General features: G+C 45.7%; 1 protein-coding gene across 3 annotated transcripts in view; it reads left to right on the top strand.

Moving 5' to 3' along the window:
- Positions 1–24,941, top strand: part of spri (sprint) — a 131,002-nt gene extending 106,061 nt beyond the window's left edge. For 2 of the 3 annotated variants that reach the window (XM_064682247.1, XM_064682248.1), the window contains exons 6-10: positions 13,088–14,651; positions 15,701–16,702; positions 16,770–17,021; positions 22,731–23,557; positions 23,641–24,941. In XM_064682247.1, the coding sequence (XP_064538317.1) occupies positions 13,088–14,651; positions 15,701–16,702; positions 16,770–17,021; positions 22,731–23,557; positions 23,641–23,973 (3,978 nt within the window). In that variant the 3' untranslated portion in view covers positions 23,974–24,941. Of the gene's footprint in view, positions 1–13,087; positions 14,652–15,700; positions 16,703–16,769; positions 17,022–21,366; positions 22,611–22,730; positions 23,558–23,640 lie in introns of those variants that run through there. The other variant, XM_064682249.1, reaches the window with a different exon arrangement.
- Positions 24,942–26,205: the final 1,264 nt, after the last annotated feature.

The following is a 26,205-nucleotide window of genomic DNA, read 5'->3' as shown; positions in this document are numbered from 1 at the left end:
TACAGATTCAATAAGTTGCCAGGACCAAGTCGCTGTGTCCTGCCCAGCAATTATCACGTGTACAGCAGACAGCCTGGCTGGCAGGATAACAGGCACATGGCTTCAATGAATGCTTCATCGAATCGCCCGAATGCCAGCTAAATTGCTGGCCATTTGTTACCCCAAGCCGGCGCACTACACTCAAGTGACACGGCCCCGTAAAGGGGCGTGGCAAATGCATCACAAATTGAAAATTATATGCCAACATTTATATAAACGAGCGCACATCTCCTTTGGCACGGGCACTCCTCTAGCATGTGGGGGACGAGGGCTCACACTAAAGGAAAAACCAAATCGTAATAATATATAATATAATAATATTAAAGAATTATATTATAATTCTTGAGCATATAGCGAATATATGCAGCATTGAGAATTTTTTTTAAAATTATAATTCGTATTCCCCCAACTTTGTTTTTACCTGTAAACGTTTCTTGCTTTTTTTCTTGTCATACCTTAAAAACTTAGTATTTGGTTTTGTTCGCAAAACTTTTTCGCAGGAAAATCAATACCCAAATCGTATCGATATACGAAGGCCTTCTTCTATACAAATGTTATATATATATATATATCAGACGTGTAAAAATATCTATCGAATCTATTAAGAAGCAGTTTTTAGAGTTCATATTCAATTTTTACAAATATAACGAGTAGTGTTCAATAATTCAAGAAGGATTTCTAGAACATTTTGGCAAATAATATTTATAAGGCAGGGCTGCACACCTTAAGCCATTACATATTTTGTTCTCACTTAAATTTCTTTAAAGGCCATTTATTAACAATATCATAGTTTAATTATTCACTTTAACTAATTGAATTGATATTGTTTTCATTATTTTATTATTTACTTAACATAAATGAAAAGCAATTAACGCCAATCAAACGCAGATTTTTGTAATGAAAAACGCAGCGTAAAAATTCGTATTTATTTTTTATGAAAATTAAACAACTCTTTTTCAATTTAAAACACATGGCCTTGCACTTATGAAGCCCATATTAAATTTAAACAAGGAAGAGGGGATAGGAAATGAAAAATACTTGATATATATATACTATTCTAGAAGTTACATGTCAAGTTTGGTGACTCTAGCTCAGATTATTTGCCGAAATTGCTCAAAAAATAGGATTTCGATATCGATTTTTATTGATTACTTGGAAACGGGGCAATTTATCGAATATCGGAAACAAACTCTAGCTGTTATAGGTTCTGAGATCCTTGCGTACATACATACGGACGGACGGACGGACAGACAGACGGACAGAGAGACGGACATGGCTAGATCGACTCGGCTGTTGATGCTGATCATGAATGTATATACTTTAAGGGGTCGGAGATGCTTCCTTCTGCCTGTTACATACATTTGCACAAATACATTATACCCTTTTTACCCATTTTCAATGGGTTCTGGGTATAAAATTATTATTATTAATCAGTAAATAATTTTTTATTCAAGTTAAATCGCATTTAATGTCATAGTTTGAAGCATATCATTTTCTATAATTTAATGCCAAATCAAATTTGCTTCTGGACCAAAGCACAGCACAGTCGTAAATATTGGATAAAAGAGCATAACGCATCGTAAATACCCTGTAATGTAGGGGCCAACTTGAGGCTTAAATTTAGTGCGCCGCCTAAAAGCATGCAACGGAAATTTCAATTACGAACTTTGCCAGCGCCAAGTTTGGTTTTTGCGTTTCGCCGAGTTTTGCACGCATTGTGAATGTAAAACTTGAAATTGCCGAGCACTGAATATTGAGCACGGCACGCGACGACCAGCTCCTGCAGTCCTTACGGATACAAAAAAAAAACAAAAAAAAGAACGAGAAAGAAGAAAAGTGAAAAGCGTTTTTCAGCTTGGCAATTTTCAATTGTCGAACGCGTCGCAACAATGCCGCATTGATTGCAGCATATTGGTCTGGCGGGCGGGGGCGGGGGCGGGGGCGTAGCTTGGATGGGGCAAAAACTTTTCACTTTTTGCCAACTGCTGCACCTTCAGTCGGCCCGTCTCTCTCTCTCTCTCTCTCTCACACTCTCCTCGCTAGCTCTCTTTCTGGCTCTTCTCTATTTGCCTATTGAAACGCTAATTGCATGCGTCGGCGTCGGCTTCGGCGTCGCCGCCGGCAATTACACGCCCCGTCACTCCACTGCCCCAGGCACAGCCACCCTCCCCCTCCCGCCTCCCGCCTCTAAGCCCTCGAAAGCTCTGCAGCAGGCGCCCATTAGGCGACTCCTGTTGGGCAACTCGTTCTCCATTGCAGCCGTTGCCATGCATTTGTTTATGCGTTTAATAAAAAAGTATTTGCATAATTGAAATTGAAATTGAAGCAGCCGCTGCAAGTGGCCAATCTCCCCCCATCCACCACTCTCCGCTTCTCCTCCCACAGAGTCGATTGGATTTGACCCTCTGTGTAAACTGCATTGGTAAATGTTTGTAATTAAAAATCAATCAATATGTTTGAGCTGCGAATGCGGCTGCGGCTGCGGCAATGAGCATGGCCATGGCTGCCCATTTGTGGCAACACATGTGGCTGCAACAACAACAACAACAGCAACATCAACAACAACAGCAACAACAACAACAACAACCGTCGTCGTTTGCTTTGGTCCATTTGCCTGCCTGGTATTTTAATTACTTGTTTTGCCTGTTGTCCGGCGCTTCCATCTGTGCGCGTTTTCTACTTTTTCCTTTTACGCTTTTCTCTCTTAACTCTCTGCCTCCCCCCCCCCCCCCTCTCTCTCTCCCTCTCTGCTGCCAACTTCATCAATCATAAACAGTTCGAAGCTGAATCTGAAACCTGAAGTTGACTGCCTGGTCACATGTGCGTGCAGCCCTCTTGTTGTTATTTCCTGTTTTGTTTCATACCCTGTAAAGTGGACACCAAATGGGGCATGCTAAGGGCATTTTGTCTCCTTGAGCTATTAATATATTAAATATATCAGGGCTGCAAGCCCAAAAGAAAGTGTCGCCAGTTCGGTTCAAGTTTCGAACCAACTGCCTGCCTTTAGATTCCGTTAACCCAGTTTTGTTTTTGTTTTGTATATATCAAAGATATCAAAATAAATGCATTGGCTAGGTCTTGAATTATTTGTACTTTTTAGCTGAATCTCCCTCAAAAGTTTCTTTCATCGAAGCAAATCAATTTTGACAAAAATAAATGGTTCCAGTCGAACCCGAAGTTCAGCTCGACTCGATTCAGTTCCTCTTCCCGAGCTAGGCGACTGTAGAATCTAGTGTTGGAAAATTTGTTTAGTAAGTTCCTCTATCTTATCATTGCCCTAGTTAAGTTGAAAGGTCTCGAAAGTCTTCTACAAATAGTTTGCAACAGCTTTTATTGACTTCAGCCCATCTAAATACATTTTGTAGCATTCGCTCAGTATTTTTAAATTTCTATAAAATGATGTCATATCAAGCAAATGTTTTTTCTTTATATTATACAAGGTAACTTCAAGTCCTGCTTGCCAGCTGGGACTTTTTTTTCCTCTGTTTATTTAGCTCAGCATTTGGGTTCAGGGATTTGTTATGCCGACCACAAAATGTAATTAGCAGCAAATGGCGACGGATGAAGGCTTCATGTGTGCAGCGGATCGGAATGTTATTCTTGGTGTTGCCACGGGCAGCGGCAACATCATTAGCCAAGTTGCAAAGTGGCGCTGCGCCCAAAGGTATGCAGCACATTTCCAACTATCAGTCAAAAGTTGGCATTATTTGAATATGTGCTTGCATTTTATATTCAATTTTTCTGTACATTTTTTAAAATTTGGAAGCCCCTTTTTTTTTTTGTATTTTTGGGCTTGTTTAAATTGTTCGACTCGCATTCCCTTTGAGTGCATTTGATTTATGCGTCGGATTCATTGCATAGCCACAGGCGCCAGCCCAAAATGAACTTGTTAAGCTGCAGCTAACGCCAAATGCATGACCCCCCCCCCCCCCCTTCCCCACCCCCGTTCCCCATCCGATTCTACAGCGCATTGGCTGCTTAAATGGCCAATAGACAAGCGAACAAAGCAATCAAATTGAATTTTTTCGACCATGGCTATGGAATTTTTCGGCTTTGTCGCTTGGCATGTGCTCCAATATCAAGGGGGAGGGGGCGGGGCAGGTAGGTAGAGGGTAACTGGCTGCAGCGGGGGTCGTCAGCTTACATGGCAAAAAGTCAGTATTTCCCCCCCAAAAAAAAACAAAAAATAAAATAAAATAAAACACAGCAGCCCAAAAGAAAGCAACAGTAGCAGCCACATAGGCGCAGACAGTTTTTATTTATCACCCGCAGTGCAGGGCTAAGCGAGAGGATAGAGCTTCTAAGGGTGGAGTGGGGGGGGGGGGGTGCAAAGGGGTTTGGGCATGCCATCAACAACAGGCGTTGGAACAGTAGCCGTCGCAGCCGCAGCCGCAGCTGATGAGCGATAAGGCCGCAGACAGCTGCAGTGTGGGGGCTCACATGTGCGTATGTGTGTGCGTGTGTGTGTGCGTGTGTGTGTGCGTGTGTGTGTGTAAGCAGAGACATTCACACATTTGGGGGTAAGTCCAGATGACAACCAAAGCGAAAGCCAAAGCCAAAGGGTTGCTAGCGACACCATATGAAACAGCCAGAGCCGCACAACTTAGTAGGGAGTTCCATTGAGCAGCACTCATAAGTTGGATAGTTAACATGCCATAAAAACACAGCTGGAGAGTTGCCAATTTATGCGAATATCCTGCAACAGAACAGAACTGGCTGGTCTTTCATATCAAATCCTGTCGCTGTCTTCGCATTTATTGCCCAACACATTTAACTGCTTATTTAAGAGGGTTTCCCATGGATTGAACTCAGCTTTGAGCTTGAAGTTTGTTTGGAAAAGTTGCATATACGAACGAGGAATACGTGGTGCTAATCTATATGCTTTATTGCTCTGAGAATGAGAAAGAACTGAGACCCCATCTGGAATTGCAAATATCAGCTGGACTCTAGCATAACTTGGTAGCTAACAAAAACTCGTATGACTTCCCTTAGAATCTTCCAATCTACTTACACATTTATATGGATACACGGTATGAATAAGCCAAGTCATCCAATCAACTCCCACATTCATATGGATATATGGCATGAATCAGCCAAGTCATCTAGAGCTATCTATCTATCTACAATTAGACCATAATTGGACTGATGATCCATACCCAGATACAAAACGAACAAGAAAGAGAGCATTTGGTTCGTGCCGTGGAACGGATGAAGTCTTCGAGTCTTTGCTTGGATAAAGACCTCTTAGATCCTTAAGGAATCAGGTTGCTGGACAGTTTCTGAAGAGATGTCGCACTGTCTCTTCCTCTTCTACAGGGAAAGCTAAGAGATGTCTTACCAATCATCTATTAGTTTCGTTTGCTTCTATGAGTTTTAAACCCAGCTGAGGCACAATTTGGTCAAGTAGTTTCTCGTGTACCTCAAAATCAAACAATTTCATGGCTCTAATTCTTGGTTTCCTAACTGGGTTCGTTCTAACTTAAAGCTCTTTAAATACAATTTGAATTTTCCATTTGTCGCATTTAAAATTCAAATTGACGATAGATTTAAGCCTTGTCACACGTGGCGTATGCGCAACGTGACGCCAGCTGGCGACAGGGTAAAGAGGTAAAGAGGAAGCTGTCTGAATGCATTTTGGCCATACTCGTTACACAAGAGCAGCAACAATAACAACAACAACAACAACAACAGCAACAACAACAACAACAAGGACACAACGGCGACACATTGTGCTAATGAATTATTAACAAAAATTATAATTGAAAGCCGTTTGGCAAATGAGTTTAATGCACTTGCACAGCACCCACAACAAAGCAGCAGCAGCAGTGTGTGTGTGTGCGTGTGTGTGCGTATGTGTGTGCGTGTGTGTGCGTATGTGTGTGCGTGTGTGTGTGCGTGTGTGTGTGCGTGTGTGTGTGTGCAACTGACGTAGTCAATGATGAAAAGGCGAAATTGAAAAGCAAAGCCCCAAACGGAACCAACGGAAATCAAGGGAAATCAGCTTAAGGCAGAGCCAGGGCGGGAACAAAACAAAGAGGGGGTGGCAGGGAGTGGGCGGCGCTGACTCTTGAACTGCACAACGAAAGCCGCTTAGTAGCCAATGCAACGAGAAAGGGAAGGGGATGGGGTGCGAGTGTTGTGACAGAGGGGTCAGCCAAGTGGACAGCCAAAAGCAAATGAAAAGGCGGCGGTTCAGCTCCAGAGAGAGCGAGAGAGCGAGAGAGAGTGGAGAGGGGCGGCGATTAGATGAGAGGGTCAAAAGTAGCGCAAGGGAGGAAGGGAAGCGCCGCGGTTGTCTATTGTTGGACTTTGGCTTCAAATTCAATTTGCTATGCAAAGAAAGCGAATCGCAAGTAAAACAAAAGAAAGTGAAAAAAAAGAAAAGAGGAAATAGCCAAATGAATGTCAATGAATGCAAATGGTAAAAAGCGGGCAGAGACGGGCAGGGGGAGAGGGGGTACATGCAATGAGGGTTGATAACCCACAGCCACAGCCAGAGTCCACAGCCAGAGTCCAGAGTCCAAGCAGCTGGGACATTTGCATTGGCCGCTCACATTACCAATTTGAATAAAATATGAGATTTTTATGATATACACGTTAGCGAGAAGTCCGAGGGTTCGAATCCTCTCGAATGCTCTGCATTTTGGCTCGTGCTCGTGGTCGCCTTTTCTTTCTTCCTCCTCTCCTTTTTAATAGCTGGCCAATGACTAGATAATGGAGCTCCAGCTCTTCTTCTCAGCGGCACAGCTGGAGACGCTGCTTGGCATAATTTCATTATTTTATGCAGTTTACTTTTTTTTGAGTCCTTTTTCTAATATTTCAATCCCGCTGCTTCCAATTGTCGGCAGTTGTCGCCCGTGCTTCCTCTTGCCAGTTGCCTAACCACACAAACCGCCGACACTCATTAGGCGGCGGCGCATCTCCCCTGGGCCGGACTGTCCTGTCTGGTGTTAAATTGCTGCGTATGGCAACCCCCACCCCACCCCCCTCTAATGGCAGGGGCGTGGGTTTCAATTTCAAGTTGTGAAAGGATATGCAAATTTGTTGGCCTGGACACAACACTTTCACAAAGTGTTAACGTTGGCAGGCAACACGATCGTTGAGAGTCCTTTTTTTCATTTCCATAGCTCCCTTCAAACTAAGACCAGTTAAACTTGGCAAAATGTATAGTAACAAATAACTATTCAATCTATATTTGGCTATAAATAGCTTTGGAATTGTAGGCCTTGGCTAAGATGTTTTAGCATTATTTACTTTGATAAATATCTGAATATAGTTTGAGCTGGTTAATTTTCACTTTACTGGCATTAATTCGGCTAACAAATTGAAACCGTTTCCTTTTCAAACGTTTCGATTCGTATTTTAGCTTGAATCTAGCTTCTTTTTTTTTATCTATTAACGTTTATTGTATTGAATCAAAAATAAATTTACTTTTTATTACAACAGAGATAGCTCGGGAATCTCCCCTCAGTCGTAGTTGGATGAAGTCCTTAAGGGATCTTCTCTTCAGCCAGTTGCTAAGTTTCTAATTAAAGCTAAAAGATTGGCTAGCTCAGAGTCTTCTTCTTTTGTTTAGTTCTCTGGCAGTGCGTGCGTGAATTCGGGTTAGCCTCGTGACAAGTTGCATGTTGCAAGTGCCACACTAATCTTTGCAATGGGCAGCTCTCTCTTTGCTTCGCTTGAAACATTCTATTTGGCCGCTTCATTGCAACCGGAGGCCATTAAGTTGTCAAGATTTGATGTCAGGCATTTTGATGTGCCGCAGCAGCAACACGATTGATACGACAGACAGGGAGCGAGGAGCAGGAGGAGAAGGAGGAGGAGGAGGTGGGATTGAGAGTGGGGAATGAATGGGGATGGGTGAGTGCAAGGGACACATTTATATAAAATACAAGTTGAAGCATGATTTGATGATTATAGACTAGACTTGGCGCTCGAGCGAGCGCAAAGAGTCTATTTGCGGGCCAAAACCTGATTACGACATCCCAATAGTAGAGGCAGGCCAAAGGCGTGGTATGGGCGGGGGGGGGAGGGAGGCGACACAGGACATTTTGATTGGGAAGCCGGCACTTTCGATTCCTGGCCAGGGACCACAAAACGCGCAGACAGAGAGACAGCGAGACGAGCAGCAGCAAAAACATTTGGGCTCAGAGCCAACGACCAGAAGATGGAAAGGGTTGACGTTATGCGGACATTTTTCAGCGTATGCGGCCCAAGGGCAAACGCGGCAAATAGTCGAGAAATGGAAACCGGAAATGTTGTTACACGCCCATCCCCCCCCCCAAACATGGCCGTAGAAAAGTGCAGTTGCCTCACAAGCTTTGCCGGAAATGGGCGCAAATGCGACAACGAGAAGGACAAGGACGTGCAAGTGGACGGGGCGGGGATGTGGTGTGTGTATGTGTGTGTGTGTGTGTGTGTGTGTGTGTGTGTGTGTGTGTGTGTGTTGAGTGCTGTGTGATTTGTGCGCTATGCAATAATTTACATGCAATTAAATGCCCAACCAAATGCAATGAACAAGCCACACAAACGGCCGCAAATCACTTTCGCCCGCATTTCGCCATTTGAGGCAAGTGTGAAAATTGTCTTTAAGCCTCATTTTTATACCCTGAACCCAGTAAAACGGGTATAATGTATTTGGGCAAATGTATATGACAGGCAGAAGGAAGCATCTCCGACAACATAAAGTATATATACATATATATTCTTGATCAGCATTAACAGCCGAGTCGATCTAGCTGTCTGGCCGTCTGTCTGTCTGTCTGTCCGTCCGTTCGTCCATCCGTGTGTATGAACGCTAGGATCTCCTATAAGAGCTAGAGACTTGAAACGGACTACGGACCGTAGGTCCTCCGATAATCGATAACTTGCTCCGTTTCCAAGTAATCGATAAAAACCGAAATCCAAATCCTGTTTTTTGAACAAATCTCTTTAGTTATGTTGGAGCAAGCGTCATGTAGCTTTTAGCTGTCATTTCGATTTTGTTATGAATCTATAAGTTATATATAAGTATATATTTGATCGATCCCACCGACTGTCTGTCTGTCTGTCTTCATGCGAACTAATCTCTCAGTTTTAAAGCTATTGTCATGAAACTCTGCACAGATCCGTCTTTCTGTCGCGGACAGCACATATATCGGAATCAGCAGGATCGAAGCACTATATAGGAATAATTTTTATTACCTTAACTTCTTGTTGTTCAAGATATCTTCCACAACGAAATCAATTAATTTGTTAGCTTTTGCAAGTAGAAACTTTTTTTGGGAACACAAAGCCCCGCAAATGTTTACTAGCAAATATACTATACTTATGTACTTAAGCTGTTCGAGCGTCTGTTTGTTTGTCGCTGTCACAAGCACAACATTTAAATTTACGAGACACGACCACGCCCACTGGCCAGTGCGACCAATAAACGCCCTCAACTAGAGGGGTCGCATTTGCCGTGCAAAAGTGCAAGTGATGTTTTGTGGAATGTATGATTTTTTGGCCCGATGTGCAGCTCGTTGTGAGGCGTTGACCGCAGCTGCTGCCTGCCTGCGCACTGCACACGGTGCAGAGTGGGAGGGGAGCAGGAGGGGGTGGGGGCGACAACAGACGACAGTCAACGAACTGTTAAGTGAAAATGCATTTGGAATTGCAATGCGAGTCAAATGCATTTCTAGGGTTTCCTTTTTCGTCTGAGCGCTTAAAAGCTGCCTATGCGCACAATGTGCCACCTGTGCACCTGGGTGTGTGTGTGTGTGTGTGTGCGTGAGTGCTATGCATGGTGATGCAATGAACTGGGCGTGTCCGAACGCCCACATGTCGAAGCAGCCGAAGGGGCAACTGATTGCAACTATTGTTTGAGCCGCAAACAATGCGATAGGTTTACATGCATGTATATTACGTATATACTATACACACACACACTTGCACACACACACACAGATTGTTACTTATATAAATGTATTGATCTGCGTCTGCTGCCGGTTGCCTTTAAATTGCGTTACGCCTTTTTATTGTTAGCCACATTCGCTTAAATTTGTCAAGGCATCTATAAAATGCAGACACGCTTGCTCACCCACACTCTCTCTCTCTCTCTTCCTCTCTCTCTGCCTCTCTCTCTCCCTCTCTCTTTGGCTTACTAGCCTGAGCACGCCTGGGCTATCCTTTGTGCATTATCCTTGCCCTGTCGCTTGTTAAGACATTTTTACGCTCGTTTTTGTCCATCGCAAATTGCATTTCCGTGACGGGTCAGCACAAACAGCCCCCCCTTCCCTCCCCCCTCAGTCACCGCCCCTCTTCAGGCAGCTGACCACATTATTGAATCAGTGTATAATGCCCTTTTGTACTCTGCAGCTTGCAGCATGCTTGAAACGTTGCCACTAACCCCGCCCCGCCCCTCCTCTCCCCTGCGCTGACTATCTGCGTCTGCGTGTAATAAAATCAACAGCCAAAAAGTATGCTTTAAAAAATGTTGCAATGCAGCCAAATCAAATAAACATATCAAGCCCCTTGGCCACGGTTACTGCTGGCCCTGCCCCTGCCCCTGCTGCTGCTGCTGCTGTTACCACCCCGCCTTCTGCTCTACACCCCCCCTCTTCTGCAGCTCATCTAAGAGTTTTTTCTTCTGCTTATTTTTTGCTGTTATCTTCTTGATAGCTCTGCTGCTGCGTTTCGCTTTCAGCTGCTTATTGAAAACTCGCACAGAAATCATAAACAACGCCGCGGGGCGTTCATATTCGTTTTCAAAAAACCCCGAGCTAACCCCCCCCCAGCCCACCAGCCCCTTGCTCCAGAGTCGCCATTCTAAATCTAGCTGCGGCCCCCGCTACAGTTGGCATTTATTGAAATCTGAAAAAATATAATTGCATGCTTTTAGGGTTGCTCAGCAAAATTGAAAAGCACACGCACACAAACACAGCTACACAGCTACACACACACAATTGCTTAGCAAATCAGAATATAAACTCGCACAATAGCATAAAGAAAAACGCTCGAGTTCCTTAAATCTCTTTCGTCCGCCGTTTGAATTGAAGATAAACATTTTTTTTTATAGGTTTATTTTAATTTGCCTGTTATTATGAAAACAATTTAAATTATATTTATATGAAATTTACAATACTACTTGGACTACTTTTAAGTATTTATATTAATAAAATTAACACAGTAAGGGTGAGAATATAAATCGATCTGGGAGATCGATTGGATGAGACCTCCGCAATCTCATCCGCGTTCGGACTGCTCCAATTCCAATTCCTCTTTAGAAGGCGCCTAGCCAGACGATTTGGATGGTTTCCCAATCGCGTTATGCAGTTTGCAGCCTGTAGGTTTATGACGTCCCCGACTTTGGGCACTCCTTAGTATTTTTCCAAAAAATAAATAAATAAAATATACAACAAAAATGCAGAACAAACCGAACGGCTGATTCCAAGTGGAAGATCCTGAAAGCAGCTCTTAACTCAAAACCATAACTAAAATATCAACATTTTTTTCTGAAACTTTTGCTAATTGCTTTAAAAACATTGTCTCGAGGTTGTCCAGAAGTCATTGCAATACCCTAAGCAAAGCTTCTTAACAAGAATATCTAGTGTATCTGGTATATATTCAATGTTTTTTGCATCTAATGCTTACAGTTAATTGGCCAGATCTAGTATATATAGTATATATTATAAATATACCAAATACACAGTTAATTAGAAGCAGTTAGTTAGCAGAAGTTTTGAACTTTTGGTACATCTGGCATACCTAGTATATGTAGCTGGTACATCTGGGAAATTAATTACATTCTATTCTCTTCAGTCTTCAGCTAGATACTCAACAATCAGATAACCTACATACTTACATATATATGACGCCAGGTATATTCAAGTATCTTCAATAGATATACTTAGTGTATATAGCTGGGCGAGAATAAATTGTCACTGTTTAGGTTCACGGTTTGAACCAGCCACCACGTGCCTTTTTTACATGCACATACCTCGGTTTTAAAATCAATTTAATTTTTAATATAATAAATGCCTGCTCTGCCAAAAATATTGCAAACCTTAAATATTTGCAAAAAAATTTGCGGGCCAAATTTGATCTCTGTCCTAAAATTTTAGCAAATATGATTAGGCAAAAATTTTAAATACTGCAATTGAATTCGGAATTGGACAAGTTCTGAAGAACAATAGGAATCGGTTGAGGTTTGCTTTGAGTTTCGTCTTATATTTAAAAAGTAAAATAGAATTCCTGTCGCTAGCCGTGGCATGGAGTAAATATCGGCTGATCTTTGCAATTTTTGTTGTGCCTGCAATATCTGAAATATACTATCTAAAAATGATGTCTTTGAAAATCTTAAATGAATTAAATGGAGAATTCTGCAGCTCTGTTGGAACACTCTGAACGTATTCCAAGCATATTTTTTTGCAAGACTTTGCATATTGGCGATTTGCTGGCGAAAACGTTTTGCGTTCGGGAACTGCGTCTCGGACAAGTAATTTGTTGTGCGTGACTTTAAGCAAAAGGCTCATTATGAAAACTTTTTGCAGGCGATTAACAAAAGCGACAAGGTCCTCGTTCGGCTGCCGCGACTTGACCAGGTCGGAGTCGGACTCGGACTCGGAGTCGGAGTCGGGGTGGTAGATGCCAGCTTCAAGCAGTTGCCACACGACTTGGCTGCTTTGTCGCAGCGTCTGCAAAGTTTTCTTTGGCCGCCAGGACAAAAGCACCCGAAGTAGACTAACGGGGGGCAGAGGGGGAAGCTAGCAAGGCGTTGCATACTTGCAGGCGTCGCGGCGTATGGAATACCAATTTATCATTTATCATTGTTTTTTGCCCCCTCCCCCCATCTGCAAAATGGAGTAGGGAAATTTATGTGCGCACATTTTTAACGCAACATTTAACGCGCGAAAAGCAGACGAACGGCAGGGGTGGAGAGGGGTGGGGTGCTGTTAACAAGTCGGAAGTCGCAGTGAACGGGAACGGGAATCCGACGCTGATTTACGTGGCGGAATTATGACAACAGCTCACTTAGCCGCAGCTGCTTACTCATCCTTCTCTCTTGCTCTGTCTCTTTCGCTTGCAGACATTCATTGTGCGTGGCTCCAGCCAGCCGAACACGATGGCCGTGTCGGTGCGTCTGCCCCAGGATACGGGCCCATATATCGAGCACTATCTGATCCAGTCGCAGGAGAACATACTCAGCCTGGAAAGCTCACGGTTCAAGTTCGGCTCGATTCCGGCCCTGATCGCACACTATGCCCAGTGCTGCGATGAGCTGCCCGTGCAGCTGATGCTGCCACGCGTTCTGCGCGAGGCGAACAACCGCAAGAAGCTCTCATCGCTGGCCCTGCTCGGCCAGGAGTTCTGGCGTTATGCCAGCAGTCCGGCTGTGCTGGGTCCGCCCATTGCCGCCAAGACATTTACAGCTGCGATCACAACTGCCACCTGCACCGAGCAGCAACAGCAGCAGCAGCTGCTTTTAGATGCCAAGTCGCCGCTCTCACTGACCGAGACCAGCGGCCTGGGCACAGCCACATTCTTCAGCGATGCTCTGGCCGCCGGCAAGCCGCCGGCTGTGGCGCCGCCGCAGTCGATGTTCAGCCCCACGGGCAGCGGCCAGCTGTTGGGCTTCTTCAGCCAGGCGGGTACACCGTCGGACACGAATTCGAGCATGAGCTCGTTCTCGACCAGCGGCGGCCAGCATATGCAGCTGCTCAGTCCCAATTCCGTGGATTCGGTCATACTAACCATGTCGCCGGTGGACGCGCAGGGCTATCTGCCGGGCGGTGCTGCCTTGGAGCCGCCAATGCAGACAATGCAGCCGCATGGCAGCAATAATTTGAGCACCTTTAAGACAACATCGGCGGCTGTGGCAAGCATTACAGAGCTGGAGCAGGTGCGTCCACAGCGGCCCAAGCCGCCGAACACATTGAATCTCAAGCCGCCGGCACCGCCGATGCGCTGGTCCAAGCCGCATTCACCGGATCAGCTGGGCAACAATTTTACGGTTACCACCACGGTTACATTTTCCATGGAGAACAATAATGGCGGCAACAATGGTGGCAACAATGGTGGCAACAATGTTGGGGCCAAGTCAAATCCCGCACAGTTTGTGGAGGTAACAACGCCCGCCTCGAGCAATCCCTTCAATGCGCTCCTCAACTCTCAGCCCAGCACCAGCACGTTCCAGACCTTCGCCAAGCGTCTGTCGCCCGAGGGCGAGTGCAAAGATACGCTCTCCTCGCAGGGCTCCTCCTCCAACGACAGTCGCTGGCAGTCACAATCCCAGTCGCAGTCGCAGTCCCACTCCCAATCCAGTCGCGACTCCAGCCACAGCCAGCGCAAGATTCTCTCTCCGATGACACCAAACGGCGCTGGCCTCCTCCCCGGCGGCGGCGGCGGAGGCAGCAGCAGCAAGTCACGCAAATCGCGCAACCGCAAGGAATCGAAACACTATCAGGAATCGGACATACTGGAGAGTCCGCCAGCGCAGTATTGCGCCAGCGCGCTGAGCGACAAGATCAGCGACTACGAGGACGTCTGGACGCACGATCCCAGCGATCGGGCCAGTCTGCTGACCAGCTTCAAGCCCGGTCTGGATAATCCTGGCGTTCTCAACCGACGACCCGATCTGCTAGCCGAGACACGTAAGTAGACAACCTAACTAAGCGCTATCTAGATGTTCCTTATATGAATACTTATTATACCCTTGCAGAGGGTATTATAATTTTATCGTGAAATGTGTAACGCATAGAAGGGGAGACCCCATAAAGTATATATATTCATAATGAAGTCCAAGTCCGTCTGTTTGTCTGTCCGTCTGTCTGTTTCTATGCGAAATAGTCTCTCAGTTTTAAAGCTCTTTATGAAACTTTGCAGAAGTGCCAAAATCAGCTGAATCGGACCACTATATCATATAGCTGTCATTGGAACGATCGGTCGATAAGTAGGTTCTTGTATGAAAAACATTTTTGCTTATCAAGATATCTAGACCAAACTCGGCATTTATTAGTTTTACTATGCTCCTCATATATATGCAAAATCCTATCAACATCGGACCACTATATCATATAGCTGCTATAGGAACGATCGGTCGAAAATTAAGCTGTTGTATGGAACACTTTTTTGTTTTTCAAGATATCTTAATCATACTCGGCATTAACTACTTTTCCAGTGCTGAGCATTATGAAAAGGTTGGGTCTGTCTGCAAGGGTATTAAATCTTCGGCGTGCCTAAGATAGCCCTTCTTTCTCGTTTTGGGTTCGATTTCGATTCGATTTCCCATCCCGAGATTCATGCACCGAAAACTTGTCGGAACTCAAACGACTTTTGTGGAGAAAACCCAATCGTTTGTGTTAAAAGTCGATCGAACACAGCAACTTAGAACTTGGAAAACATCTGCATACGAGATGGGATTAACCTCTCAAAACAATTTTGTTAAAGGTCTTTGCAAATAAGCTTGAGGCCGATCGAGCTGGAGTCGATCGTAATTTGTCCACACTTGCGTTTGGAATTGCCTCCACCAATCAGTCCGTTTGTCAGTCGGGATTAATATTTTTAATTATACAGATTTTTTGTAATTAGATGGAGGCTAACATACTTATCTCCAAGTCGATAAGGGAACGTTTCAGATTTCGTAGGAATCGATTCGTCAGTTGAGCCCAACTTAACTCTTTCCGCTTTTTCCTTCCTGCAGCCAGCACACCCACACAGCAGCTGCTGTCGCCCTGTGAGGAGAGCGGCGCCAATCAGGACACCAGCCAGCAGCTGATGCAGTTCTCCGGCGATGCACAGCCACGCTCCCGGGCCGGTCTGCTGTTGCCGAATCTGGCCAACGCTGGCGCGGCGCCAGTCATGACGCAGTCGCTCACCGAGCAGAGCGGCGGCGATGGCGATGATGGCGGCGATACCACGCCCACTGCCGCACAGACGCCTGGTTCGCGCAGCAAGCAGGGCAGTCCATTCTATGCCGAGCCGGCAGATGCACTGCGTCAGGCTGGCTTCACCAGCGCTGCGGCGGCAATATTGCGGCGACAACAGCGCAGCCAGCTGCTGCCCGCCAATCAACGGCACTCGGAGCCGCTCAAGGGCGGCCTGGCAACGACGGCGGCGCCGCTGCTGCTGCCCGCCGAGCTGGAGAAGCTCGCCGGCAGCCTGGACGAGCTGAAGCAGAAGCCAAAGCCAATGGCAATGGCTCAACAGCCCGCCAAGCGTGGACGCAATCGCATCGAGCACTGGCAGCTGGACAGCAGCTGGGAGTTTATGGCCAAGCAGGAGACCAACGGCGGCGACTACGAGACTGCCGCCGATTGGCAGGAGAAGGAGAATTCGTTGGGGCGCGACAAGGATGCGGCGGGCTCAAAGAAGCGTCCGCTCACCGTACACCAGATAATTGCCAAGCGTCTGCCCGACCTCAATCTGCCGGAGCTGGTGCGCTGCTCGACCCCGCCCCAGACACAGGCGACGACGACGACGGCGGCGCCGCTGCAGGAGAAGGGGAACGTCGATGGCAGCCAAAAGTCATTCCAGAGCCAGAACGGATGTCGGCTCTCCGCGTACGACAACGTGGAACGCAACTGTGCCGCCTTCTGTCAGACCTACTATGGCGGCATCGATTCGGCGCAGTCGGACGACGGCACCGTCTTCTCGGAGCCGTGGGACTCGTCCCAATGGGACTCCTTCATGCCCATGCAGGATGGTAAATGCACGACTCCCATTCAAACAAATGTTTACAGCTTGACCAATTGATTCTGTTCCTCTTCCAGATGCCACCATCAACTCAGACTCCATTCATTTGTCCAAGTGCCGACCGGCGCTCTCGGAGGACGACACCATCATCGAGGAGTTCAGCAGCACCAAAGACGGCAGCAACAGCAGCTGCAACCAGGATACGCTCAAGGCCAATAAAAATGCCACCAGCGCCGGCGCTGGCAACAACAACAACAACAACAAGGCAATACGACCCAAAGTGGCCACAATTTTAAGAAATCCAAGCATGCGGGATCGGGAAATACTATGTAAGTATTCCAGAAGTAGACTAAATACAATCCTTGGTGAAACATGTTTCGAGAGCTGCGCTCCCAGTTAAATATATATATAAATACAAATATTCCTGCGATCGCAGAGATCAATGTGATCACATAGATAGATCATACGGAAATAGGATTTGCTTCGCTCATAACATTTGATGATTGTTAGATTTCAATGAAGAAGATTTACTCTATGCAGTTATGATCCATTACATTGGAAATAAGATTCGTACAGATGCAGGCATACAAGTTAGGGGTTGGCATCTCGCACATCGATCGCATGGAATCCAGAATCTTTGATTGCGGACAAATGTTATGCAGTCCAGCATTTTCTTCAATATGAACAAAGGAAACATAGATCAAATTTAACTGGATGTTAAGTGACCGCAGTTTGATGATCGGCAACGAACACGAACCCGAAGGAGTTGCTTGAGATCTTTTCCAGCTACAGATGTCCGTTAGACTCCCAAAGAAAACAGATATTAATGAAGCTCTACTGGCTGAAAGACTGACAAATGATCGCAGGATAATGATCGTAAGATCAGTCCAGCTACTTATTATCGGAAGACATCAAATAGGAATCGGGTCACACAAAGAAAACAGACATAAATAGAGCTAAACTGGATCGCAGGATTGGATTAGTAGTTATTACGCACCAAAAGGAATAAATTCTTTACGCTGAGCTCAACTATATAGTATAAAGGGAAGACTCCAAATGGATATGGAGATAAGCTAAAAGCCGGATATCAATAACTTTTACGGTTCAAAAGGAATAATTTATAAGCATGGAACAAGGAAATCTTCCATTTCCGCTACAGTTCTATACAGATCGGCTCTTTGATGATCTATATCAGCTGAAACTTTGGATCTGGACGGTCACACTGCACAGTCGGTCATCATCATCATCATCATCATCGTCATCATCGTCATCGTATGCTCAATTGCAATCGCTTGTTATTGTTGCATCATACTACGCACCATGGCCTCCATGGAGCGGCAGACAAAAGCAAATACAGCGAGATCGTCGAGCGATAATCGTCGTCATCGTGCGCCTATTGACTGACTGATTCATTGATTGATCAACTGATCAATTGATTGATTGATTGATTTAGCGCACGGGTGAATTGCCCGTCTTCCAAACCAAATCAGCCGCAAATGCAGTCAACAACTGGCGCAAACTGGAAAACCTAGCCCAAGCGGATTATCAGCTGGCTGCGTCAGCTGCTGCTGCTTTGTAGGCCTATGCGGTCTGTGCAGTCTGCAGTCTGCAGTCTGGAGTCTGGAGTCTGCGGTCTGGAGTGTGGAGTCTGTGATCTGCAGACTACAAAGCCTTTGCCGAAACTTATCTGCCGCGCAATGCATTCGTTTGCCATATGCACCGACCCACCGATCCCCGCACTGCAGCATTAAATGGCGACGCAGTTGGCCAGCTAAGCAAATTTGATAAGTTTCAAGCGATCAACATAGAAAGATTCTCTCTCTCTCTTTCCCGCTCCCGCTCCCGCTCTCTCGTTCGCTCTTAATATATAAATATAGGAGCTGTCGACTCTGGCGGCGGCGCGTCGTGCACTTTGGAATGTAAACTGAACGGAGCTGGCTGCGTTTTTATCAGCGCGCGTTTTAAAACGCGCCGTGTGTCCCGCCGCTCAATGGGATGCGTAATTTGCCAAGCTCAAGTACGATTAGAATTTCCAACTCAGACGATTCGAATCTCTTTGGCTATTTTGGGTCAGCGCGTTGGGCAAACATCATAGCCAACGGCTGTTGCTGATGAAATGCACACACAATGGGCGCGATTTTATTTTTAGACTTGGGTCCACCCTAAACTACACGTGTTTTGACTGCTCTGCAGCCAACTCAACTGTTTGCTCGCCCGCCCACCATCGCATACAAACAAATCTAATTAGCAACATTTTCAGTTGTCAAGCTTTAGCTTTTCGACGATAAGCAAAACTCTGGATAAGCAACCGGCTGTAGAAGACGGTTCGCTGAACTTGTCTAAAAAAACTGAAATACAAATAAAACAATGTAAATACAAATAGGCCCAAGGGCACCTTGAATACCCTTAAGTTGAAAAATTGCCCCTAATTAAGATAAAAAGGCCACCAATCAAACTAACTGCTAAACGAGGCCAGAATAACTAGCCAGACTTTTTTCCCTAGCTATGTAAGGCTTGTACGGGCAGAAAACTGGCCAAGGCTCACGTTCAAGGCCCAAGTCTTGGGCAGTTTTTGCAGAAAATATAAGTAGCCCCTACAAAATGTATAGAATAGTCAGTAGTTCAATCGGCTACTGCCCTAAGATATGTCCGTTGCTTTACAACACTGCTCCTGGCTTTTAAAATCGGGTCAAGGCTCGCCCAAGTCTTGTGTAGTTCTAACAGAAAGCCAAAACAGGCCGTACGAATCAAGAGTATTCAGCTAATTGAGATATGTCCGGTATTTTACAACACTAATAATGGCTTCTAAAGGAAGAAATAGGCCAAGGTTCGCATTACAGTCTCTACTCTGGTGTTGTTCTAACATAAATCAAAGCTGTCCCTACGATATATATTATATAGAGTATTCGCCCTTATAGCTATAAAATATGTCCGGTTCTTTACAGCACTACCGATGGCTTGTATGGAAAAAATATCAAGACAAGTTTCGTATCTCAGGCACAAGTCGTGTGTTGTCGTTAGCAGAAAGTCAAGCCAGCCCGTATGATAAAGCATATTCAGTAGTTGTTCCAGCTATAAGATATGCCCGGTGCTTTACAACACTACTCATTGTCGGGATTTTCTTTCTATATAATCAATATTGTCACTTTGGCTACTTTTCAAACATTGCCAGCTTGTATTTGTATCGAAATGAGTAACACGCTACGCTAGATTATATTCCCCCTCTTTACTTAATCATATTTTGCCTTCTATCAGTTTTGCTATTTACTTAGCAATTACTGGTGCTCCGATATCATATGATTATATTTATAACAGGAAACGGGCCTTGAAAAATATAAAATCAAGAAAGAATGTTCGATTCGCAGCCAGTCTTGTATATAGGGGTTTATTATTTGTACCCTCATCAGCAGACATTGCAAAGGCCTTGTCTCCCCTTCGAAGCTTCAACTTGTTGGGAATTACAAGCGTTCAGCAACGAAAACAGTTACAGAACAGAGCAAGCCATAGTTGATATGTTGTGTATTTTACCCTGGTCATTGCCAATCATAAATCTAATAGATTATGAAATAGTTCTATGTAGACTCTCAGGGCGCACTTCCTGCACACAGACGCACTCGGGAACCTTCACAATAAGCCTCTGCTCCAAAGGTTCTTCCGAATTGCGCAGCAGTAAAAAATAGAAAGAAAGAAAAAATACATTTCAAACCAATTCCTAGAGTTGTGTTTAGGCTTTGAAAAGCTGATGCAATCGTAAGGTGCAATTGCATTAGCATTAGTCGGGAATCTCGCGCTTCGCTCATTCGGAGGAATCTTTCATTGTTGTCTTCGCGTCGCAGTCGGACGTAAACCTTAGACAGACTGTCTTAAAGCTCTCCCTCTCCCTCTCCCTCTCTCTCTCTCTCCCTTTATCTCCCTCGAATTTGTGCAATTGAATGCGATTTTCCAGCTGTGATTCTCAGCTATGATTCAACTCTTTATCTCAACAGCCTTGCGCACCGCGCCGCTCTCAAGCCCAAATCGAAACCGAGCTCTCGGCTCTCGGTCGGAATCCCTGCTGAAATACTAGCTACCTGTTCAGGCCTTTTTGCACACGTGCTATTTGTTGTCTTGAATGATTAGTGTTTTCCTAACTTAGTTAACAGATTCGACGCCTTATGGGCCTGAGTCTTGGCTTTGCGCTGTTTCATTTGAGGTTTCCATCCCCCCCCTCATCATCATCGACGTCGCCGTCCCTCTGCCTGTCAGTGCACAGCCCACTTTTGCCACTTGCCGCTGACTCAGTGGCAATTTCCTCTTGACACAGTTTTCGCTTGCGTCCGAGCTCAGCCTGATAAAGTTATGACTGGCTCAGCTTGCGCAAAGATAGGATGCAGGTAACGCCGACGCCGGAAATTCCCGAACGCGCTTCGAGCCCGGATCAACAGCGGCCCACTAGAAACTACCTGTCCCAGGCAGACGGCCGGACGGGTCGGAGGGGGGGCTTAGGCAAATTTAGGTCGCAGCGCCTCGCAAATTAGGCCGCAGCTGCGCAGTTGACGTCGCGCTAGTTGCTATCTTTTTGTCACTGTCGACGGTGACGTTGACGTTGACGTCGGCGTCGGCGCAGCGCAGTCGTCGTTATCGTTGCTGCAGTCTTATAAACTAATGCGTATGAAGTTCAGCATTAGTTTTGCATTGGCCGCGTTTAGAGCAACAACACGCAACGGCAGCGGCAGCGTCCATTTTGCAACCGTCAATCAATCAGCGATAAAAATATAGTAATAAAAATATCGATCGACGATAACGTTTTATCGATCGATAACAGCCGCAGCAGCAAGAACAGCCCATTTGCAGCGTGTGCCGATGAGAAACTTGCGTTTTCGCCAATTCGTTTTAGCTGGCAAAAATCGCTACAGAATTTATCATGAGCTGGTTCAGAAGATCGTCGCGCGCACACCCCGCGAACCGCCCGCAGCGAGGCGTGGCCGTTCACAATAATGCGAACAGTTGCCCGACAGAAACGGATATGTCGAAATCGCTGAGCAGCCTGGACGAGCAGCGCATCGAGCGACTCGAGCCGGAGGAGTTCTTTCACGATCCGGTCCATGTGCAGCACTACAAGGAGGAGGCCATGTTCCTCAGCTTCATGGCAGAGTGGGAGATTGTCGAGCATCCGCAGCACGAGAATTACTTTTCGGCCGACTTCGAGGAGGAGCTGCTGCTCAACCGCACTCACACCATCAGCAACAGCAGCAGCAGCCGCACGGATAAGCTGGCCAATTGCTCGGGAAGATCTGCGCCTGGAGTGCGTCGCAAACGCAAGTTTCTGGAGCTGCTCTTCGTGGACAACATACAGACGGGCATTGTGCCGCCCAGCGACGATGGCAACAGCCAGCTGCTGCAAAGCTCGTCGGTGCTATGCAAGAAGTCCAAATACGCCAGCAGCAGCCTCTCGAGCATTGGCTCCGTTTCGACAACGACAACTGCGACTGCAACTGCAACTGCAACAATACGGATAACAACGACGGCCACCTGTCCGCAACAGGTGCTCAAAGACTGCCGCATCAATCGCAAGCAACTGAAGACTGAAGCACTCGCCGGCTCGATAATGGGCGCCATCGGCAAATGCCCCAATCCTGAGCTGAGCACCATTGGCTCGAGCACTCTGGACGCTTGCCATCCCGGCGAGCGCAATACCTGTGATCACTATGATATCAAGCAGTTCTTTCACCTCGACGATCAGGGCAACATTTTGCTCAATATGACGCACATTGTCGAGTGCCAGGCCCTGGGCTTGGCGCTCCAGGCGCAAAGCCGTCGTCTCTATCGACGCTATCGCCGTGGCTGCGAGTGTGCCGATGAGAAGCGCACCCAAGCGCATCCCGGCTGCTGCACGCCATTCATCTGCTTGCTACGACTCCTCTGTAGGCTATTAATCGGTAAGATGCTGGAGAGGATTAGCTGGGGGGGCGGGCAGCTGTTCGAGCAGGAGCACCATCTATAACTAATTCCCCATCCCAATCATAATTAATCGACTGCAATTGCTTTCCTCTTTGCAGGCCATCCCCGCAACAAGATCAACGTACAGAGCGTGGGACCTGGCGACTCGCTGCGTGCGTATACACTGCAGCTGGCCCAAGATCCGAGCTCCACATTTGCCCGCAACATCGAGAACTTCATCAGCTGCACCAAGGAGTCCAGGGAGGCGGCGCCCCAGGTGGTGATGCGCAACATGCGCCAGTTTATGAGCGGCATGAAAAACTATCTGGTCAAGCATGGCGAGGGCAAGTTCCATGCCGAGCTGGAGTCGGCTCGAGCGCGCCTCAAGTCCGATGAGTTTCTCAATCTGGATGCCATGCTCGAGACGGTGATGCACCAGCTGGTGGTGCTGCCGCTGCGCGAGCATCTCTACGGCATCTTTGTGGACTACTACAAGCGCAGCGAGGACATCCAGCTGCTGGCCCAGAATGTGCGCTATGCCTGCGAACGGGATGCCACCGACTTTGGCATACGTGCCACAGTTACGCCGCCATCGCAGACGGCACTCCGTCTCATTGCCAATCTATTGTGGAAGCTGCAGGAGGCGGAGCTGCCACTAGACAAGCTGGAGCTCTTTCTGTGCGTCATCTCGACCGTGTTCGATGCGACGGGCTGCCCGCGCGGCCAGCAGCTGGGCGCCGATGATTTTCTACCCGTGCTGGTCTATGTGGTGGCCAAGTGCGGATTTGTCGGCGCCGAAATTGAGGCCGAGTTCATGTGGGGACTGCTCCAGCCGACTCTGCTCAATGGCGAGCCCGGCTACTATCTAACCGCACTCTGCAGCGCCGTGCAGGTGCTCAAGACGTTCATGGCCTCTGAGGGTGAAAGCGGCAGCGGCTCCCTCGACGTAAGTGCCCCAACCTAACAGCAACAACTGCAACACACTCACTCATATCTCTCTCTCTCTCTCTTTCTCTCTGATTCGTGTAGTGGCGATCAAGCTGCTTGCCGGCGTGCTCCAGCGTGCTGCGTGTCATCATACCGGACGAGTGCAATGGATCGCTGCAGACGCGAACTCTGCCGGTGCGGCCGCACACGACGACGCGCGAGGTGTGCCGGATAATAGCGCACAAGGCGCGCATTACCAATCCGCAGGACTATGCGCTCTTCAAGCTGGTCGATGGCGAGGAGACGCTGCTCACCGATGCCGAGTGCCCGCAGGATGCACGACTCGCTGCCAAGGGCAAGCACTGCATGTTGGCCTATAAGCGGATCGATGCCAAGATTGCCTGGCCGACAGCCACCCAGCCGGGCACCCATTGATGCCGTTTGTTTTTGCCGCCGACATGCCAGCGTCCGCGATCCCGCAACCGCAGTCGACCCCGCCCCCGCCCCCGACCCAGCCCATGTCCGTGTCCGTGCCCAACGGCCCCATCTTGCTCACTAACAAGCATATTTGATTAATAATTTATTATTATTACATTAAAATATACTTAGTAGCCTGTAAGTAAAGCTAATTAACGCTAATACATCTAATGTGTACTAAACAAAAACAGTATTCAGTTAAGAGCGGTTTTTTTTCTTCTCATCCATCGCCAACGACACCAACACCAACACCAACTCCAACTCCAACTCATCATCATCATGAATATCTGTATGAGCACACACACTCACGCAATCAAAAATTTTTTTTATCGCTAATAAATATACGAATATAAACATATATAAACTATGTATACAACTATATATACCATATAGATATACATATAACATATGTAGTGCGTAGTAGGCCAAAGTTATAGCACAAGGCCAATTATTCTAGAGGAAACATCTACACAGACACACATACACACACACATTCACTCTCACACACCTATACGTGTATTGCACTCTTGAAAAGCGGTTTGCAATCCAGCTACAAATACATCTACGATCTATAAGCCATATATCAATTCTTCGACCAATTACTGCAACTAAAAAACAATCACAATTTTAATAGAGCACACACACATACCCACACACATACACACACACTCACACGCCAAGGCATTTATAGCTGTTTTTTTTACTTGGGAGGGTTAAAAAATACAACACAACATCTAACACATTTATTTACATATATATAACGTATTAATATTAACGTTTAACTTTAATATTTATGTACAACTAAAACCAACAACTGCTATTGGAAATCGTAATTTTTTTTTGTTTTTTTTTTTAATGTATACTTTGTAAAATATAGCAAACCACAAGGCAATTATTTAATGAATAATAAAACAATAATAATGGAAGTTGTACAATCTGTTCCCTTTTAATTAATTTTAACTTGATCATAAAAATTGTAGCATACTTTGCGGCATGACTTGCATACTTTGCGGCCATTCACAATAGTTTATATTAGTAGTAGCACACTCTTGGGCTGGTATCTTTCTCGTATTTATCTCGCAGCCTTAAATAATTTAAAAGGCAACCATTTTAAAGTTGGCTATAACTGGCGAAACTCGCTAAATTTTGATAATCATGTTTCATGCCAATCAACGGTCGGGATCCTGACGAATCCAATGAGGTATACCACTTGAATATCTGACTTTATTTTTCCGAGATATTCAAATTTTAAAAATGTTTTAAAAATTTCAAATGTCCATAACTCGATTAATTGAAGTCCGATCTTGAAAAGATATGGCATTCTGGACTCGGGAAACTTTATAGAACAGATTGGTATCAACAATTTTTGACTTCAGAACAAACCCGATTTATGCGAAAATTGTGATGTTACCCCTTGCCATTTTTCTTAAATTCGATAAAACTCAAGAATTGAATTTTTTAATACCAATCGATAGTCGTGGTTCGTACGAGCTCGAAGAGGTATATCATTCCGAAATCGGACTGTACATACTCGAGTTATTCAAGTTTTGAACAATTTTCAAAAATTTCAAATGTCCATAACTCGATTAATTGAAGTCCGATCTTGAAAATAAATGGCATTCTGGACTCGGGAAACTTTATAGAACAGATTGCTATTAACAATTTTTGACTTCAGAACAAACCCGATTTATGCGAAAATTGTGATGTTACCCCTTGCCATTTTTCTTAAATTCGATAAAACTCAAGAATTACATTTTTTGAATGCCATTCGATAGTCATGGTTCGTACGAGTTCGAAGAGGTATATCGTTCCGATATATTTCCAATATTTCAAATGTCCATAACTCGACTAATTGAAGTGCGATCTTGGCACTCTGGACTCGTGAAACTCTATAGAACAAACTGGAATCATTTTGATTTCAGAACAGACCCATTTCTCGACAAATTTTTAATGTTACTCCCTGCAAATTTTGCGAATTTTATAATAGGATCTTTGAATGTTTATAATAGGGATCCGTACGAGTCCAAATTGTTTATTTTCAATATATTTAAAGATCAAGATCCTGAGCCGGGTAAAGCCGGACAGAAGCCGCTTACATAAATCGCCAAATTGAATCACATATTATATTATTATTTAAATAAGGAATGGGGAACAGTGCCATAGAATAAATACTTCTAACCTCAAAGTTAA

Source organism: Drosophila montana, unplaced genomic scaffold (genome assembly GCF_035044405.1).
Source record: "Drosophila montana isolate Dmon_TW-CO22-7 unplaced genomic scaffold, ASM3504440v1 contig_2481_1, whole genome shotgun sequence".
Taxonomy (NCBI): domain Eukaryota; kingdom Metazoa; phylum Arthropoda; class Insecta; order Diptera; family Drosophilidae; genus Drosophila; species Drosophila montana.
Note: the sequence above shows the minus strand (reverse complement) of the source record. Positions and strands in the feature narration are given on the sequence as shown.